Genomic DNA, 17,500 nt, shown 5'->3' with positions numbered 1-17,500 from the left:
CAGCACACACACACACACACATAGTAACACACGCACACACACACACACACACACACACACACACACACACACACACACACACACACACACACACACACACACACACACACACACACACACACACACACACACAGCCATCTTCATTACCTGAACCGATGCAGAGCAGCAACACAGAGACCAAAATCAATAACTCTCTGCTGTACTGAACACTCTGCAACACACACACACACACACACACACACACACACACACACACACACACAGTAACACACGGTAACACACAACACAATTGCAAAGGGAAAAGTCACACACACACACACACACACACAGTGTTCTGGAGGAGGATATTCATTCATTAGAGTCAGTCAATAGGAGAGAGGAGACAAGCTGAACACACACACACACACACACACACACACACACGCACACACACACACACCCTGTACAGAGTGTATCATGTACTGTACATATTCTTCTGTTTTCGTGTCTGTATATATTCTATTTATATTATATATTTATGTATAAGGTGAGACCGGCCTCACCTTGCTGCATATGAGTGTGTATGTGTATGTTTATGTGTGTGTGTGTGTGTGTGTGTGTGTGTGTGTGTGTGTGTGTGTGTGTGTGTGTGTGTGTGTGTTACCTCTCAGTGAGGACATTGTGACCTCATGTCGTCTCCATGTGTCTGCAGCATTACTCAGTTTTATATCACATTTTAGACTTAAATATATATACAGTATATATAATATAATATGATGTGATGTAAAGCAATAAAGGGTTGCTGACATTATAAAGGAAACACAACGGGAGATATCATACAATATATCCAAATTATTATTATTATTATTATTATTATTATTATTATTATTATTAGCTCTGAGCTCTGATTTTAAACTGTTGTTAAACTGTGTTTGAGGTGTTTAAATGTCAGATTTTAACTCACTCTTGCCAACCAATCAGAGGCCAGCGTTTCCCCTAACGACTGCATATTTTAATAATTAATGAGCTAAATCAGAATGAGACTCAGCTGAAGGTGTGTGTGTGTGTGTGTGTGTGTGTGTGTCTGTGTGTGTGTGTGTTGGACATTCCCTGGGAGAGAGACAAGTCACATGTTACACTCAGTTGTACCAACACACACACACACACACACACACACACACTAATTTGGTGTATACATTTCTGTTCTGTTCATTAAAATGCATGTGCCTCTTCAAAGCCACGGCAACAATGATGCCATCTGCTGTTGTGTGTGTGGCGGGAGTATGTGCACACACACATTTAGAGACATGCTCATGTGTAGAAATGCACACACACACACACACACACACACACACACACACTGCACCACAACAAACACATTGAAAACATTGACTTTTCAGCTACAATTTTGTTCTTGTGCAACTTACAGCTCTGCTCACAGGTAAATATCCTGCTGCTAGTTCTCATCACACACACACACACACACACACACACACACACACACACACACACACACACTAAAACACACACGCCACCAGAAATTTCAGGCAATTTGCTTTCATCTTTGGGTCATTCCTACAAGCCCAAACGTCCCTTTTAAAAGCGAGCGCTCCTCTTCTCCTCTAAGTGCGTCGCACAAAGGGCCCATTTCAAAGGCAAATTCCACTTAGATTCACAAGTGCTGTGTATACTCTGGTACTCCAGGCAGAAATTCATCAAAGCTTAATGTTCCCTTCACAGAAAATCACTTAGCGCAGAAGCTACTCGTCTGTGTGTGTGTGTGTGTGTGTGTGTGTGTGTGTGTGTGTGATGGCAGTTTAAAGGGCCGGACGATCACTGCGGCGCTGCTCACCCCGGGCCTGATACGCCTCGCTCTCTATGTTCTCATTTATATGGATAAAATGGTTTGTTTGAAGGTATAAATACACAATAACATATAGAAAAGAAACAAAACGCTAAAGTGTAACTGTTGGGATTGAGAAAGGAACGAAAACGTGACGTTCTTAATGTTCCTTTAACATGACTTCTTCATTTTTGGTAGGTTTTTTGGGTTCAAATTGTTGATCCAGTCAGTCAATTATCAGGTCATATAGGTGAGTTTGTGCTAGATAAAATGATACCAACATGGCATGGTAAACATTTTCTTTAAGTTCATATCCAGGCGGAATGAGAAGAATTAAAAAAAGGTCAAAATACCCCAAAACTCCAAAGGGTTAAAGCTATTTTATGTAACTTTTTGAAACTGAAAAAACATATAATTTGAAAAATTAAACCGGCAGTTCGGCAGTCGAGGTTTAAGGCTGCAATATGCAATAATGTTGCCAAATTCTCATTTGTTTATCAAGGTGCATTTATGTGGAATGACATAAAACATCTAACAGAATCATGTTCCTCTTTAAATACTTTTAAGACCAAGCTCAAAAAATCCCTATAGATGTTCTACACCTTTGTATTTGTTTTGTTTAAATTTTGTTTGTATTTTTTTATTTTCATCTAGCTATGTAATTTAAGTAAAGTATAGCTACTTATAGGTTTAAGAGGGAGGGTCGCGTATATATAAGCCCTTTGGGCTTTTTGATCTTTCCTGCATTTTCTTTTACTATTTCTTGTACTGTTATTTCTTAACGATTGCATGTTTTTTTAAGTGCAAACAACAATAAATAAATAAATATGCAATAATGTCTATATTCTAAAAAGTCAGTTTTGTCGATAGTTGTCATTTTCTTTGTGCAAAAAACTATCTGGAACCAGGTCAAAAAGTTAAACTACATCGAGGAAAAGTCAAAGTTTAGCTTGAAAACAAAACTAGAAGCAAGAAGAAAACATAAAGGCTGGATGATGGAGAAGTGAATCAGTTAACAGATTCCCTGCAGGAGTAGGAGGATTTGTTTGGGAAACTTTCCCGTTCAAGGGCAGAAAAACGAACAAAAGGATTTATTCTTCAAAGAGCCATTCCTCCCAGTTCATCAAACACCGTGTTGTTTCTCTGCTGTCATATTTTCCCTGCAACACTTTACAGACGGCAGCGTGTGCGTCGGCGTGTGCGTCCTACCTTTGACGGAGGTGTTGGGCGGCGGTCCCTCCATGCGCAGGTTCCACGGCGGGTCTCCCTGGTTGGCGAAGTCCCTCATCTTCAGGTAGCTGATGGTGAGGCGGATGATGGAGGCCTTGTCCAGCTGGCTGGTGATGGCGCCCGGCAGCGGCAGCATCTTGGCCAGCTCGTAAAACTCAAAGTTCTCCTTCCCCCGCCGCGACCGCGCCGCGTCCCGAGACTTCTCCTTCCTCAGAGCCTGCAGCCTGCAGGGACGGAGGGGAAAAAGGACAGCAGGACGTCAGAAAACTGTTCAGAGACAGACCAAGGTTACTATAGTTAACGAAAACTAACGAAATAACGAAAACCAGAATTGAAAAAACATTTTCGTTAACTGAAATAAAAATAAAAAAAAGTTTGGTAACACTTTCTAGGAAGACTACATCTATAGTGCATTATGAGCGCATTCATAGTGAATTATAATGCTCATTATAATCAATCATAATGCATTATGACTGCATTCATAAACACATATAAAGCTTCATGATGCACTATATCAACAGTTATAAATATAGCTTATAATGACTTAGATAATGGACTTGGATAATAAATCCAAGTGTCTTATGAGTGCTCTTGACTGGTTATAAACTACAGGCTGACTGATGAGGCTTATAATACATTACAACTACTCATACCCCTCTATACACACACCTCAACAATCAATTGTTATAAGGACTCATAGGATGCCATAAGTATAAATAAATGATCAATGTATGCTTTAAGTAAAGAGAGGTTCATATAGACGCATCTATAATGCAGCATAGCTAATCATGATGAATCATGAAACACTTGGATTTATAAGTCATTATAAGCTATATTTATAACTGTTGATATAGTGCATCATGAAGCTTTATATGTGTTTATGAGTGCAGTCATAATGCATTATGATTGATTATAATGAGCATTATAATTCACTATGAATGCGCTCATAATGCACTATAGATGTAGTCTTCATAGAAAGTGTTACCAAAAGTTTTTTTTTTTGATTATAACTAACTGAAACTGTATTTTGTGGTTACAAAACTAACTAAAACTAACTAAAATTATAGTGAAAATGTCCTTAGTTTACGTCTTTGTCAACTTTTTTCATACGTAAACCTTTTTGGTTGATATGAAATCTATTTCATCTATCTGGTTTTATGACTTAATAAACTTATTGGGGCTGAGATGATCAGACAAAGGAAATAAAGGAAACATTTATTGTGACCTTATTGAATTTGGCACCTAACAAATACCCCATTACAAAAAACTAAAACTAACACTAAAACTAATAAAAACCAAACTAAAACTAAGCATTTTCCATAAAATAAAAACTAATCAAAACTAACTGAATTTGAAAAGAAAAAATCTAAACGAAATTAAAACTAAAACTGATGAAAAATCCAAAACTATTATAACCTTGAGACAGACTTGGTGCTCAGAGTGGGATTCAAAGTGCTTGAGAACAAACTTTATGTTTCAGTAGAGCATAAAAACCAAAGAAAAACCAGAATACAGCACCAACTCCAGGAAATAATTCACAAGAGTTCCACAAAATGTAAAGTGTGTTAAATCAGTCAAACTTTAGCAATAATAAAACACATTCCTAAACAGCTACATCAACAAAGTTTGGTGTCCATTTAAATGCGTCAGAAGCCGAACTATCCTGACATTAATAATAATTATGCAGTGTCAGATCCACAGACATCACATCACCATGAAACGGGTCAATCACTTGATAAAAACATCTTTAGAAGGAGGAGGATTTCTTTTGACACACACTAAACTGCATTAAAAATCCGTGTGCACTTTGGTTAAAGTGTCATAAAGTTCAGGGGTTGTGCATCATTGATCAAACACACTATTTGTTCTCTAACACAGCTATTCTCAACCTTTTTGAGTCGCAACCCCCAATTTAACATGCATGTTCACTCAAAAAAGAAACCAAATGGCCAAAAAAAGTAAACAAAATGACCAAAAAAGACACAAAATTACCAGAAAAGACACAAAATGACCAAAAAAAGACACAAATTGACCAAAAAAAGAAACAAAATAACCCAAAAAAGAAAAAAAATACCAAAAAAAGACACAAAATGACAAAAAAAGGAAAGAAAATTACCAAAAAAGACATAAATTGACCACAAAATGACCAGAAAATACACAAAACGACTAAAAAAAGATACAAAATGACTAAAAAAAGACATTAAGTGACCAAAAAGACTAAAACACGAGAACACTTTAACACAGTGGAGACAGAGCTGACTTCCAAAATGATTTGGCTCTGTCTCCACTGTGTTAAAGTGTTCACGTGTTTTAGTCTTTTTGGTCATTTAGTCCAAAAATCTTTTTGGTCATTTAGTGAGATTTCAGTCCTTTTTTTGTCATTTTGTGACTTTTTTTGTCATTTTGTGGAGCTTTTTTAGTAATTTTGTGTCTTTTTTTGGTAATTTCGTGTCTTTTTTGGTAATTTTGTGTCTTTTTTTTACCATTTTGTGGTCAGTTTGTGTCTTTTTTAGTCATTTTGTGTCTTTTTTTTGGTCATTTTGTGTAATTTTTGGTCAGTAAGTAGATTCTAGCTCAAACATTTTTATATTAAAGTTACTTAAACAACTGCCTCAAAATCAAGGACACATTTACATTTTATACATTTTATCAAATATAGTAAGTAAAATGAAATGACTACAGAATAAAGTATTACAGTGTAAAGAGAGAATGTGTTGCATGGTGTAGGAACTGTACAGCTATATCAATAAAAAATGACTTTTTCTAATTTGAGTAATTTTCCTGTGACCCTCATTTGCATATCAGGTGACCCCCCTGAAAGGTTGGTAATGTGACTCCTGCTGGCGCTGGGAGATGATTGGTCGATATGAGAAAATGCAAATGAGCAGATGACATCACAACTCCTGATCCTTCACATCAGAATAAGACAGAACTTCAGCGAGGAGTGACCTTCTTCTTCTGCAGAATTAGCTCATATTGAAACTGCACTATAACATAAGTAGCTGACAATCTGCCTCTGCTCTCCTTTATTCCATTACTTCCTCTTTCCCTCCGTCCTCTCCATCACTTTCCACTCTATTACTTTATATGAAAGAGCTGCTCTGTTTATTCTCCCTCTCCCTCTCTCTCTTTCACCCTTCAACAACAACAGTGACGACCATACTTTCCTGCGGCCTCTCATCATCATCGGACGCCGTTATGAATTAACTCGGCAATAAATCAGCTGCTAAAAACCTCTGTGGGCTTCCTGCCGGCCACACACACACACACACACACACGCACGCACACACACACACACACACACACACACACACACACGAAGACAGGTGATTAATTTTTGCCGGAGCAAAAAAAGTGTTAGAGGGATAAAAAGGAGGGGAGAGGGAGAGAGAAGGGGATGTAAAGAGAAGGAGAGGGATGAGATGGAGGGATAGCAGACAAACACTTTAGAGGAGGAGGAGGAGGAGGAGGAGGAGGAGGAGGAGGAGGAGGAGGAGGAGTTGTTTAGGGCGAGGGATGAAAAATGGCTGTCATCTGGCGAAGAATATCATTTTCATACTGTTTGTCATTTATTTATCACGGGGAACAAACAGCAAATGAGGAGAGGAGAGGAGAGGAGAGGAGAGGAGAGGAGAGGAGAGGAGAGGAGAGGAGAGGAGAGGAGAGGAGGAGAGGAGAGGAGAGGAGAGGAGAGGAGAGGAGAGGAGAGGAGAGGAAGAGGAGGAGAGGAGGAGAGGAAGAGGAGTGAACTGCATTTCATTGACTATCTTCACTTCTTTGCTCTGAATTTTAAAGGTGCAATCCATAAACTTCCTCTATGGAATTAGTATTTGTGTCTTTTTGGGCAATTTTCTATCTTTTTTTTGGTAATTTTATGTCTTTGTTTGGTTATTTTGTGTCATGTTTGTGGTTATTTTGTGTCTTTTATGTAATTTTGTGTATCTTTTTGGTTATTTTGTATCTTCTATGTCATTTTTAGAAACGCCCCTTTGTGTGTGATATGCATTCAGCTCATCAGCCTCCAGTGTTGGGAGGTTTTTTGTCTAATCGTCAGGTTATTTTTAATAACGTACTAGTTCTGACAGTAAGTTAGTTACAATCGTTTTGTTAACTGATCACCAAGCGGCACTTATAACATCTATATTCTCGTAAAGCCAGACCTGTCTCCACAGTCCTGTGTAAATATCAGACATTTTTATATTAATAAGTAAAGAAATAAGGCAGCAGGAGATTTTTTTTACAATAATATCTGCACTGTGTTCACTGTGTGTGTGTGTGTGTGTGTGTGTGTGTCTGAAGCCCGACGGCTGAATTTATTTGTTCCGCAAACTTGGAAGGCATTATGTTGATGGACGACAAATATGTCTTCATGTCTGTCTGCTGTGTGTGTGTGTGTGTGTGTGTGTGTGTGTGTGTGTGTGTGTGTGTGTGTGTGTGGATATGTGAGGGAGAGTGTGTAAGTGGACGAGGAGGTGTGTTTGACCTTGACTCAAACAGACATATTTATCATGTACCGGCTGAGTAGGTAAATGCAACACTTGTTGTGATCGGTGTGTGTGTGTGTGTGTGTGTGTGTGTGTGTGTGTCAGTATGTGTGTGTGTCGGTATGTGTGTGACGGTGTTTGGGTCTTATAAACATGAAATGAAACCGTGTCGTAAAGTTCAGCCGGGTGACTTGATGGTGTTTTAAAGAGCTTGTCACGGCAGGCGAGGTGTGTGTGTGTGTGTGTGTGTGTGTGTGTGTGTGTGTGTGTCTGTATGTGTGTGTGTGTGTGTGTGTGTGTGTGTGTGTGTGATGTCGTAAAGTTCAGCGAGGTGGGTCGATGGCTTTTTAAAGAGCTTGTCAGCTGAAAGGAAGAGATATGTGTGTTTCCGTATGTGTGTGTGTGTGTGTGTGTTTCTGTGTGTGTGTGTGTGTGTGTGTGTGTGTGTGTGTGTGTGTGTGTGTGACTATTTAGGCAGAGAGCATGCTGGGAAGGGCGCCGGGCGGTCCGGGTTTAACTTCCGAGTCAAGTGGAGGTCAAACGGGCCATCAGTCATGTGACAGCAGGGCCTGTCGCCGGGCAGATTTACTGTCTGAGCTCATTATCTGATTCAACTGTCACCTCCACCGTGTTTTTATTCTGCTCTCATATCTAAGTTTCTTTATTAACTGAAACGTCACATTTTATCTAGTTAATGTTATGAAAAATTGTCTGTTCTTGAATAACCTACACGAGTGATTTGGAAAAAAACTGGCCACTTCACTCGTTTCCTCATATTTTAATGTTTTATTGGCACCAGCTCAATCTACAAGGGTTCCTAACAATTTTAAGTTTTAAAATCCTGCAAAAATTAAACAGTGAGCTGCTGCAATCTTTATAGTTTCTCTGCAAAAAATCACAGGCAAAAAGCTCCTGTGTGTATGACATGCATGTGGAATTGGATTTTGTATCTTTTTTGGTCATTTTACGTCATAGTTTGGTTATTTTGTGTCTTTTTTGAGGTTATTTTGTGGCTTTTTTGAGGTTATTTTGTGGCTTTTTTTAGGTTATTTCACGTCATTGTTTGGTTATTTTGTGTCTTTTTTTTGGTAATTTCATGTCTTTTTTGTTATTTTGTGTCTTTTAAGTCATTTTTAGAAACGCTCCTGTGTGTATGACATGAATGCAGAATTGGATTTTGTATCTTTTTTTGGTCATTTTACGTCATTGTTTGGTTATTCTGTGGCTTTTTTGAGGTTATTTTGTGTATTTTTTTGGTAATTTCATGTCTTTTTTGTTATTTTGTGTCTTTTAAGTCATTTTTAGAAACACTCCTGTGTGTATGATATGCATGTGGAATGGATTTTGTATCTTTTTTGGTCATTTTACGTCATTGTTTGGTTATTTTGTGGCTTTTTTGAGGTTATTTTGTATCTTTTTTGGTCATTTTACGTCATTGTTTGGTTATTTTGTGGCTTTTTTGAGGTTATTTTGTGTCTTTTTTTGGTAATTTCATGTCTTTTTTGTTATTTTGTGTCTTTTAAGTCATTTTTAGAAACGCTCCTGTGTGTATAACATGCATGCGGAATTGGATTTTGTGACTATTTAGGTCATTTTATGTCATTGTTTGGTTATTTTGTGGCTTTTTTGAGGTTATTTTCAGTCTTTTTTTTGGTAATTTCATGTCTTTTTTGTTATTTTGTGTCTTTTAAGTCATTTTTAGAAACGCTCCTGTGTGTATGATACGCATGTGGAATTGGATTTTGTGACTTTTTAGGTCAATTTATGTCTTTGTTTAGCCATTTAATGAATATTTTTTGCCTTTTGGTCATTTTACTGATGAAAATCCTAAATTTGTTTAAACCTTTCAACCTCCTTTTTGTGCTTTGAGTTTGGCACATTCATTGCACGTAATTTGAAGGTCAAAAATCATGTGATTTGTACATGAAAAACTTACTTAAAAATCTTAATCTCCTGCTGAAAGTCTAGTGTTTGTTCAATCATCAGTCCACAGGTGTGCAGTGAATGTAAAGCTGATTATTAAGGTTATAATCGTTATGGTAACACTTTCTATGAAGACTACATCTATAGTGCATTATGAGCGCATTCATAGTGAATTATAATGCTCATTATAATCAATCATAATGCATTATGACTGCACTCATAAACACATATAAAGCTTCATGATGCACTATATCAACAGTTATAAATATAGCTTATAATGACTTATAAATCCAAGTGTCTTATGAGTGCTCTTGACTGGTTATAAACTACAGGCTGACTGATGAGGCTTATAATACATTACAACTACTCATACCCCTCTATACACACACCTCAACAATCAATTGTTATAAGGACTCATAGGATGCCATAAGTATAAATAAATGATCAATGTATGCTTTAAGTAAAGTGAGGTTCATTTAGACGCATCTATAATGCAGCATAGCTAATCATGATGTTTCATGAAACATCATGATTCATCATCAGTCCTTATAACAATTGATTGTTGAGGTGTGTGTATAGAGGGGTATGAGTAGTTGTAATGTATTATAAGCCTCATCAGTCAGCCTGTAGTTTATAACCAGTCAAGAGCACTCATAAGACACTTGGATTTATAAGTCATTATAAGCTATATTTATAACTGTTGATATAGTGCATCATGAAGCTTTATATGTGTTTATGAATGCAGTCATAATGCATTATGATTGATTAAAATGAGCATTATTATTCACTATGAATGCGCTCATAATGCACTATAGATGTAGTCTTCATAGAAAGTGTTACCATTGTGATTATTCTGGCTTCAAATAGCCAATAATATGTCCCTGCTTCTATTTTTATGTACAATTTTTCACACACATCACTCCGACGACTCTGTTCAAATGACTTTGTGTCGTGTTTGAGTCCTCAAAGACTGAAGCACTTTCACTTTGTTTGACCACAAGTCCAGTTTTTGTTCGATTCATATTTTAGGGATAAACTCTCCGTTTAATTTTTTCCTGTGGCGTCCAGATATCCGAGTATCTGTTTACACGATCAGCTCATCCGTCCGCAGAGGCCAAACTGAGAGGAAGAATATTTAAAAAATAAAATCCATGCAGGAGCGTCTGCGGCGAGATAAAGAGAAACACGGCGAGCAATATGAAGAGAGAGATGAAGGCGGCAGATAACACGCTGCATGGTGGCCGACGGGGAAATCTGGGGAGGTTTCAGGTCCTGACCGCTGATAGCCATCACACACACACACACACACACACACACACACACACACACACACACAACTTTACAATGTGTGGAGTTTGAGGCCTTAAACAACTGATAGTCATCTCTCTCTGCACAAATAAACACACACACTTTTAAACAAAGCCTGCAGAGATTTAAATCCAGTTAAGATGAACGTTCAGATACAGAGAGAGAGAGAGCACGAGGAGATGAAGACGAAGACGAAGATGATCTGAACACCAAGAGGAGAGAAAGAGAAAAGGAAAAGTGTCGGGATTCATTTAGAAACACGTTAAATTACAAAAATTTGACCCTCTGGACCTGTCGGCGGATTTGAAGCTATGTTTTATTCAGGAAAATCTGCAAAAATACAGTATTTTGTAGAAAGAAACTGTAAAAACGGGCAAAATCAGAGTCAGAGTTTGAACATTCCAATGGTCCTTGAACACATCATCGGTTCCAAAAGGTTCTAAAAAGTGACCAAAACTTTTTACACAGTTTACACAGAGCAGAGAGGAGAGGACAGGAGAGGCTGGAAACATAACAATACTTCAATATGAGAAAACTTTTTTTGATAGATTTGTCTCTTTCTGGTATTTTTACCAATTTTTTCGTAAATTTGTATATTTTTTTTCTTTATTTTGTATCTCTTTTTCCTAATTGTGTGCCTTTTGGGGTATTTTTTTCTATTTGGTTATTTTGTTTTTTCTTTACAACATTCGTGACACTTTTGGGCACTTGGGAAAGTGTTTATGTTTAAATTCCATTTTATTACAATTTTTAAAATATAATTTATCAGAGGAATTCAAGTTGTGAGTTTCCTTTTTTTCTGATTTCTGTCATTCTATCTGTGTTATTCTGCACAGAGACATGTTGGAGTTGTTCCCACGTTATCTGGAGTGAAAACTGGACAACATTCAAGATATTTTTCTTCCAATGCAAAAGTTTTGGTGCTGCTTTAGTAGTGAAATAAAATAAAATACAGACAGGATGAGAAAAAGGAGAGAGAGATGAAAAAAGAAGATGAAGAGAAGAAAGATGAGGAACCCCCCCCCCCCCTCTCTCTCTCTCCATCTTTCAATTCAGCCAATCAGGTGACCTGCAGCCCAGGTTCCACCCCGTCAACTCCGGGAGGACGAGAACACACACACACACACACACACACACGCACACACACACAGACACACACACACACACACACACACACACACACACACACAGACAAAGGGCCCTTCAGGAGGAGGGTAATTGCTTCCATGGCGGTGGGAAAGGAAGGCAGAGAACAAGTGTCACTTTGGATTAAGCCCCGCCTGCTGACATCGCCATGGCGATGACACCGCCGCTTGCAACGTGTGTGTGTGTTCACTGATCAGGGGACGGAGTGCCAGAAGCAATCTACCAACTAAGAGAGAGAGAGAGAGAGAGAGAGAGAGAGAGAGAGAGAGAGAGAGAGAGAGAGAGAGAGAGTGAAGGAACGGAGGAAAAGGAGAACAGAGAGAGATTAAAAAGTGAGGTAAAGGGAACAGAAAGAGAATAAAAAGGTTGAACACGGAAAGGGAGAAGAAGAAGAAGAGGCACTGATAGAAGACATGAAGACAAAAAGAAAGGAAGAGATGAGGAAAAAGATGTGGAGTGAGGTCCTAAAGGCAGGTAGAGGTAAAGAAGAAAGAGTGTAATGTAATGTAAAGTCTGTTGAGCACTTTAAAATATTATTAAAAGCCTATTTATTCTCCTTGGCGTTCAGTCCCAGTTAGGCAAGAATCCTTGGCTTTCTTTTTTACTTTTTTACCCTTTTATTTGTCTTTTTTATCTCTAACTCTGTTTTGGATTGAGCTTTTATTACTATTTTATTTTATTGTTTTACTGTTTTTAGTATTTTATTGTTTTGATTGTTTTTATTTATACCTATTTGTGTATGATTTATTCTATTTTAATAACTGTACAGCACTTTGGTCAACTGAGATTGTTTTTTAATGTCTATAAATAAACTTTGACTTGACTTGACTAAATGACTGAGGAACAATAAACGGTCATCTGGTGAAATAAAGGATTAAAATCTTTCTCTGATCGGATCACAATTAAAGCAATTATTATTAATAATGCTAGACCTGAAACTATAATCAATTTGTCTAAAGCTCTCGCTGTGGTCCAAGGGTTACTTTGAATTTAATTAACGTTTCATATGATTCTCTTTTTATCCTGGAATCTGTCTGTATTACCAGTCTCTCTATATTTCTGTTTGGGCTAAATTTATGTTGTTGTGTGTGTTGTTTTTTTGTTGTTGTTTTTTTTGGTTGTCTGTCTGTTTTCGCCATGTGGGTTTGTACTGGTGTATCGTTGTTTTCATTTTTGTTGTTGTGGTTATCCTTTATATTATTCTTTGTATGTTATTTGTGTGTACATTATGTCTAATTTGTAAATATGTTTCTGAGTCTTTGTTGTCTAGAATTGTGTTTTAGCGTTTTGTTTTCATATTGTGGCTCCTAATAAGTAATCCACTGTTCTGTTCTTTGTTTCTTCGTTAATAAAAATAATTTAAAAAAAAAACAAAAAAAACAAAACAATTAAAGCAATTATCTGAGCACAGGGTGACAATAAAATGTTCTGTACAGTATCAAAGAGGAAAGTTTGCATCTTTGAATTGCATTTAAAGTTTTGGTGACTTGGAGGCTTTTCAGTGATGTTACTTTATCGGTGTGGAGGAAAGTTTCTTCTGCCTCAGACTTCAAATTTCTTTAAATTTTAAGATTTAAAATTTTCTTCAGTACATGGTCGGGGTGAAACCAGACGTCTGATCTAGAACTGAGCAGAAGATTCAGTCCAAAGAAAACTTAAGGAGTGTTTTACAGGCAAGATAGCAACTAGAATTATTATTTATTAGTCATTTTATGTCTTTGTTTGGTTATTTTGTATCTTTTATTGGTAATTTTTTGTATTTTGTGTTATTTTGTGTCTTTTGTGTCATTTTGAGAAACACGGTGAAGCTTTTCTGTGTGTTTTGGTGAACTGAGCCTCTAAAAAGATATATAATAATAAACCAGCAGGAGTGAGATGGTGTGGGGAAGTTTTTCTCTGCTTACTGACAAAGATTTTATTTTTCTAAACTTGTATTATTCAGTGGAGAGCCATGCTCACATTCACACACTCACACCTGGAAGCTGCCCAGAAAACCTGTGTGTGTTCGAACCACCTTTATTTGCTCGTCACAGAATAACTAAAACAAAACAGACAAAACACGTAAATAAAAATAAAATAAAATAAATTAAGTTAGATTCAGTTGAAAATAGAGAGAGAGAGAAAATAAGAGCAACAAGAGAAGGAGGGACTGAGGAAGAAAGAGTAAAAGAGGAGAGAAGGAAAGGCAGAATTAGAGGAGAGAGTTGTTTTTATTGTGAACAAATCTAATCAAAACTTTAAAAACAATAGTGTTAGGATTATTTTTAATTTCCTCCATCAGCAGCTAGAACAGTTGTTCTTATCAGACAAACAGGAGGAAATAGTGCTGTTGTTGTTTGGGACTATTTACAGCCGCACATTAATCCACATTTGTTGCCCTGAACTCAACTAAAAATATTTATATTTTTCAGAAATGTATTGTATTATTTTACAGTGTTTTCTTGTTTTTTCTACATTAAGTGGAAATGCCATATATATATATATATATATATATATATATATATAAGTTGCTGTTGTTTCCCTTTTTCTTTTTCTGTTCACTTTGCACAAAATTGTCTGCTAAATGACTAAATGTAAATGTAAAAATAAAAAAAAGGTTGTTTTTTTTGTTGTTTTTTTACAAACGTTATCCATAAAAATGAAAGCTGAAATCTGTAAATTAATAAAATGGGACATTATATTTTTTTTTACAGTATAATTTAATTGCTTAATGGCCTTAATTGTTAAATTACAGTGAATTATATGTGGAAAAAAAAAATCAAAAACACAAATCATACTGCTGATGTAAAATTAAGTCAACTTTCAGGTCTTACAGTAAAACTTTAAATTTAATCTAAATATATATAAATATATATAAATTCTGTAAAATAACTGAGAGCATGAGTCTTTTTTAAAGACTTTTTACTGTTCTTTTTTACGTTTTTATTTTGAATTTTTAGTATTTTGTTGCAGCAGGATGGTGGTGTGTGTGTGCGTGTGTGTGTGTGTGTGTGTGTGTGTGTGTGTGTGTGTGAGACGTCTCAGCCTCTGATTCTCTCATTGAGACATTCTGGAAAATGTCCCGCAGTGTTTGGACGTGTTCACACCGTCTATCTGTTTTACCAATCTCTGCCTGCCACGCTGCTTTAGCATCAACCCGAGCATGACAGCAAGCACAGCCGGCTCACACACACACACACACACACACACACACACACACACACACACTGTGCTACAGGTAATAACGGCCTGTTTTCTAGGAATAAATATTTGATATTTGATTTAACAGAATGGTGATTTGACATCTCAACAGTTTATGAGAGTTTCTTATCGTCTTCGTCTGCTTCTGCTCTGTTAAATGTGGACTTTTAATGGAGCGAGGGAACAGTTTACTGCTGCTGTTGCTCTGTGAGCTACATCTCAACACATCCAGGACTTAACATACATGTTATAATATTCTATAACACTAAAATATAGATTCAAAAAGTAACTTTTCTTTAAAAGATCACCTTAATCCATCATTTATGGTTGTGAGAAACTGTAGAAACAGACATTATCGTCAGATTTTTAACTTTCCGACGGTCCTTGAACGTATCATCACGTACGAAAGTTTATAAAAAGTGACCAAAACTTGTTAAAATGTTGATATTTGTCAGAATCTCTTAAAATAAAGCGTTTGCACTAACCAGATCCTGTTAAAAACAACAACTGAGACCAACGGTCACGTGACAAATATTCACTGAAAATCTGTTTACACAGAGCTGAGAGGAGAGGACAGGAGAGGCTGTTTACACAGAGCAGAGAGGAGAGGACAGGAGAGGCTGTTTACACAGAGCAGAGAGGAGAGGACAGGAGAGGCTGTTTACACAGAGCAGAGAGGAGAGGACAGGAGAGGCTGTTTACACAGAGCAGAGAGGAGAGGACAGGAGAGGCTGTTTACACAGAGCTGAGAGGAGAGGACAGGAGAATACTAAGAATATGTACAATATGTGGAGAAAACTGATTTTACTACATTCAGGCACTTGTTGGCACTTTTATATGTACATTTTATTTTTTTCCTATTTTTAAAATAATGATTTATCAGAAAAATTCAACTTCTATTCTATCTAGAATTGAATGAGTTTATATAGGAGATAAAACGGTGCTTTAATAGTTTACCAGTTTACTATTTTTATTGTTTTTTTTCTTTAAAGAAATTATAATTTTCATGTAACATATAAAACTGTTACATTTCAGCATCATATTATTCATGATGATATGAAAATAGTTTATTGGTTTGTCAGAATAACAAATTTAATATTTTTAAACAAAGTAATTTACATTATCATGATGTTATTTTGTGTGTTTCTTTTATTTTTTCTTTGCTTTTTTTCTGTTTGGATTTACACCTGCAACGATGCATTTACACACCTAATCTTATTTTATTTTTTATTTTTTATTCTGTAAACATGACCAAGATTTAATGTTTCACCACTGTCTTATTTTTTTGATTTTATTAATTTATTTATTATCATTCTTTTGGTTTTGCAGTTGCAATAGTGCATTTCCAAATCTTTTTTAGTATTATTATTATTTATTTGTTTTAAACTACTCTGTGTGTTTGTCTTTAGATCGTATTCTCTAATACTGATTCAGTTGTAGTAAAACACACTGATTATTGTGCTTTAAGTAAATTATAATATTTAAGAATGACATATAATACACTGGCTGATTTAAATAATAAATTATATTTAGGAAGATAAAGACTGAATTCATATTAAATCATTCTGTGTCTTTAAAACCTGAAGATCCGGCGTCTAACAGCCCAATTTATTCTAACAAATATATATTTAAATTCCCCGTCATTAAACAGTGACATCATTTATTCAGCCAACATCTATAATGTAATATTTAGCTTCCAGACATTTAGTCATTTAATTTCACAACAGCACTTATCTGCTGCGGAAGGAAACTTTAATGTGCAAATTCATTAATGCACAACACAGAACAATTAAGCAGAGCTCACATGACTAATACGCTGATGAACATTATGGGGTAATAATGGGAATTTTATGGATATGAGTGCAGGATATTAATTACTAAAGATGAATAGTAACATGAATTAATAACAACAAAAGGCGACATGAACAAACGCAGGGAAACAAATTACAGGGAGCCATCTCAGACTTTTCACTGGCGACCATCAATAAAAACTAAATAAATACACAAAAACTGAAGCAGCGCTCATAATTCATGATGAGGAATCAATCTGCTGTACCTCAGATATCATCATTCAGTTTCACACGCCAGCTGGGTGCAAAACCTGCAGATTTATACCAGGAAAAAAGTTTATTTACTGATGTATTCACCATTAAGGTTCAACCTGAGATCATTTATGTTCCACATGTGGCCACTGTCCCATTTATGCATCAGAACATCTGGACTCAGATCCAAAAACAAAACAAAAATCTTCTTTGCAAATGACGTCACACGTTGGATTCTGGGTTTGAGGCAACAACCATTTGAATAATTCACAATTGTTCAAATAAATCAAATCAGGGAAGAAACAACGCAGAACTCAGATAAAAATAGTGGCAGATGTGGATCAAAAACCTCTGTCTCCAGTCCA

At 36.3% G+C, this 17,500-nt stretch overlaps 1 protein-coding gene across 1 annotated transcript in view; it reads right to left on the bottom strand.

Annotated features, from left to right (window-relative positions):
• Nucleotides 1-17,500, bottom strand: part of LOC131987902 (neuronal PAS domain-containing protein 3) — a 425,063-nt gene that overhangs the window by 235,753 nt on the left and 171,810 nt on the right. The window contains exon 3 of the mRNA XM_059352818.1: nt 3,032-3,276. Coding sequence (XP_059208801.1) covers nt 3,032-3,276 — 245 coding nt within the window. The remainder of the gene's footprint in view (nt 1-3,031; nt 3,277-17,500) is intronic.

This window comes from Centropristis striata, chromosome 16 (assembly GCF_030273125.1).
Source record: "Centropristis striata isolate RG_2023a ecotype Rhode Island chromosome 16, C.striata_1.0, whole genome shotgun sequence".
Taxonomy (NCBI): Eukaryota; Metazoa; Chordata; class Actinopteri; order Perciformes; family Serranidae; genus Centropristis; species Centropristis striata.
The sequence above is the reverse complement of the archived record's forward strand: the minus strand, read 5'-3'. Positions and strand labels throughout refer to the sequence as shown.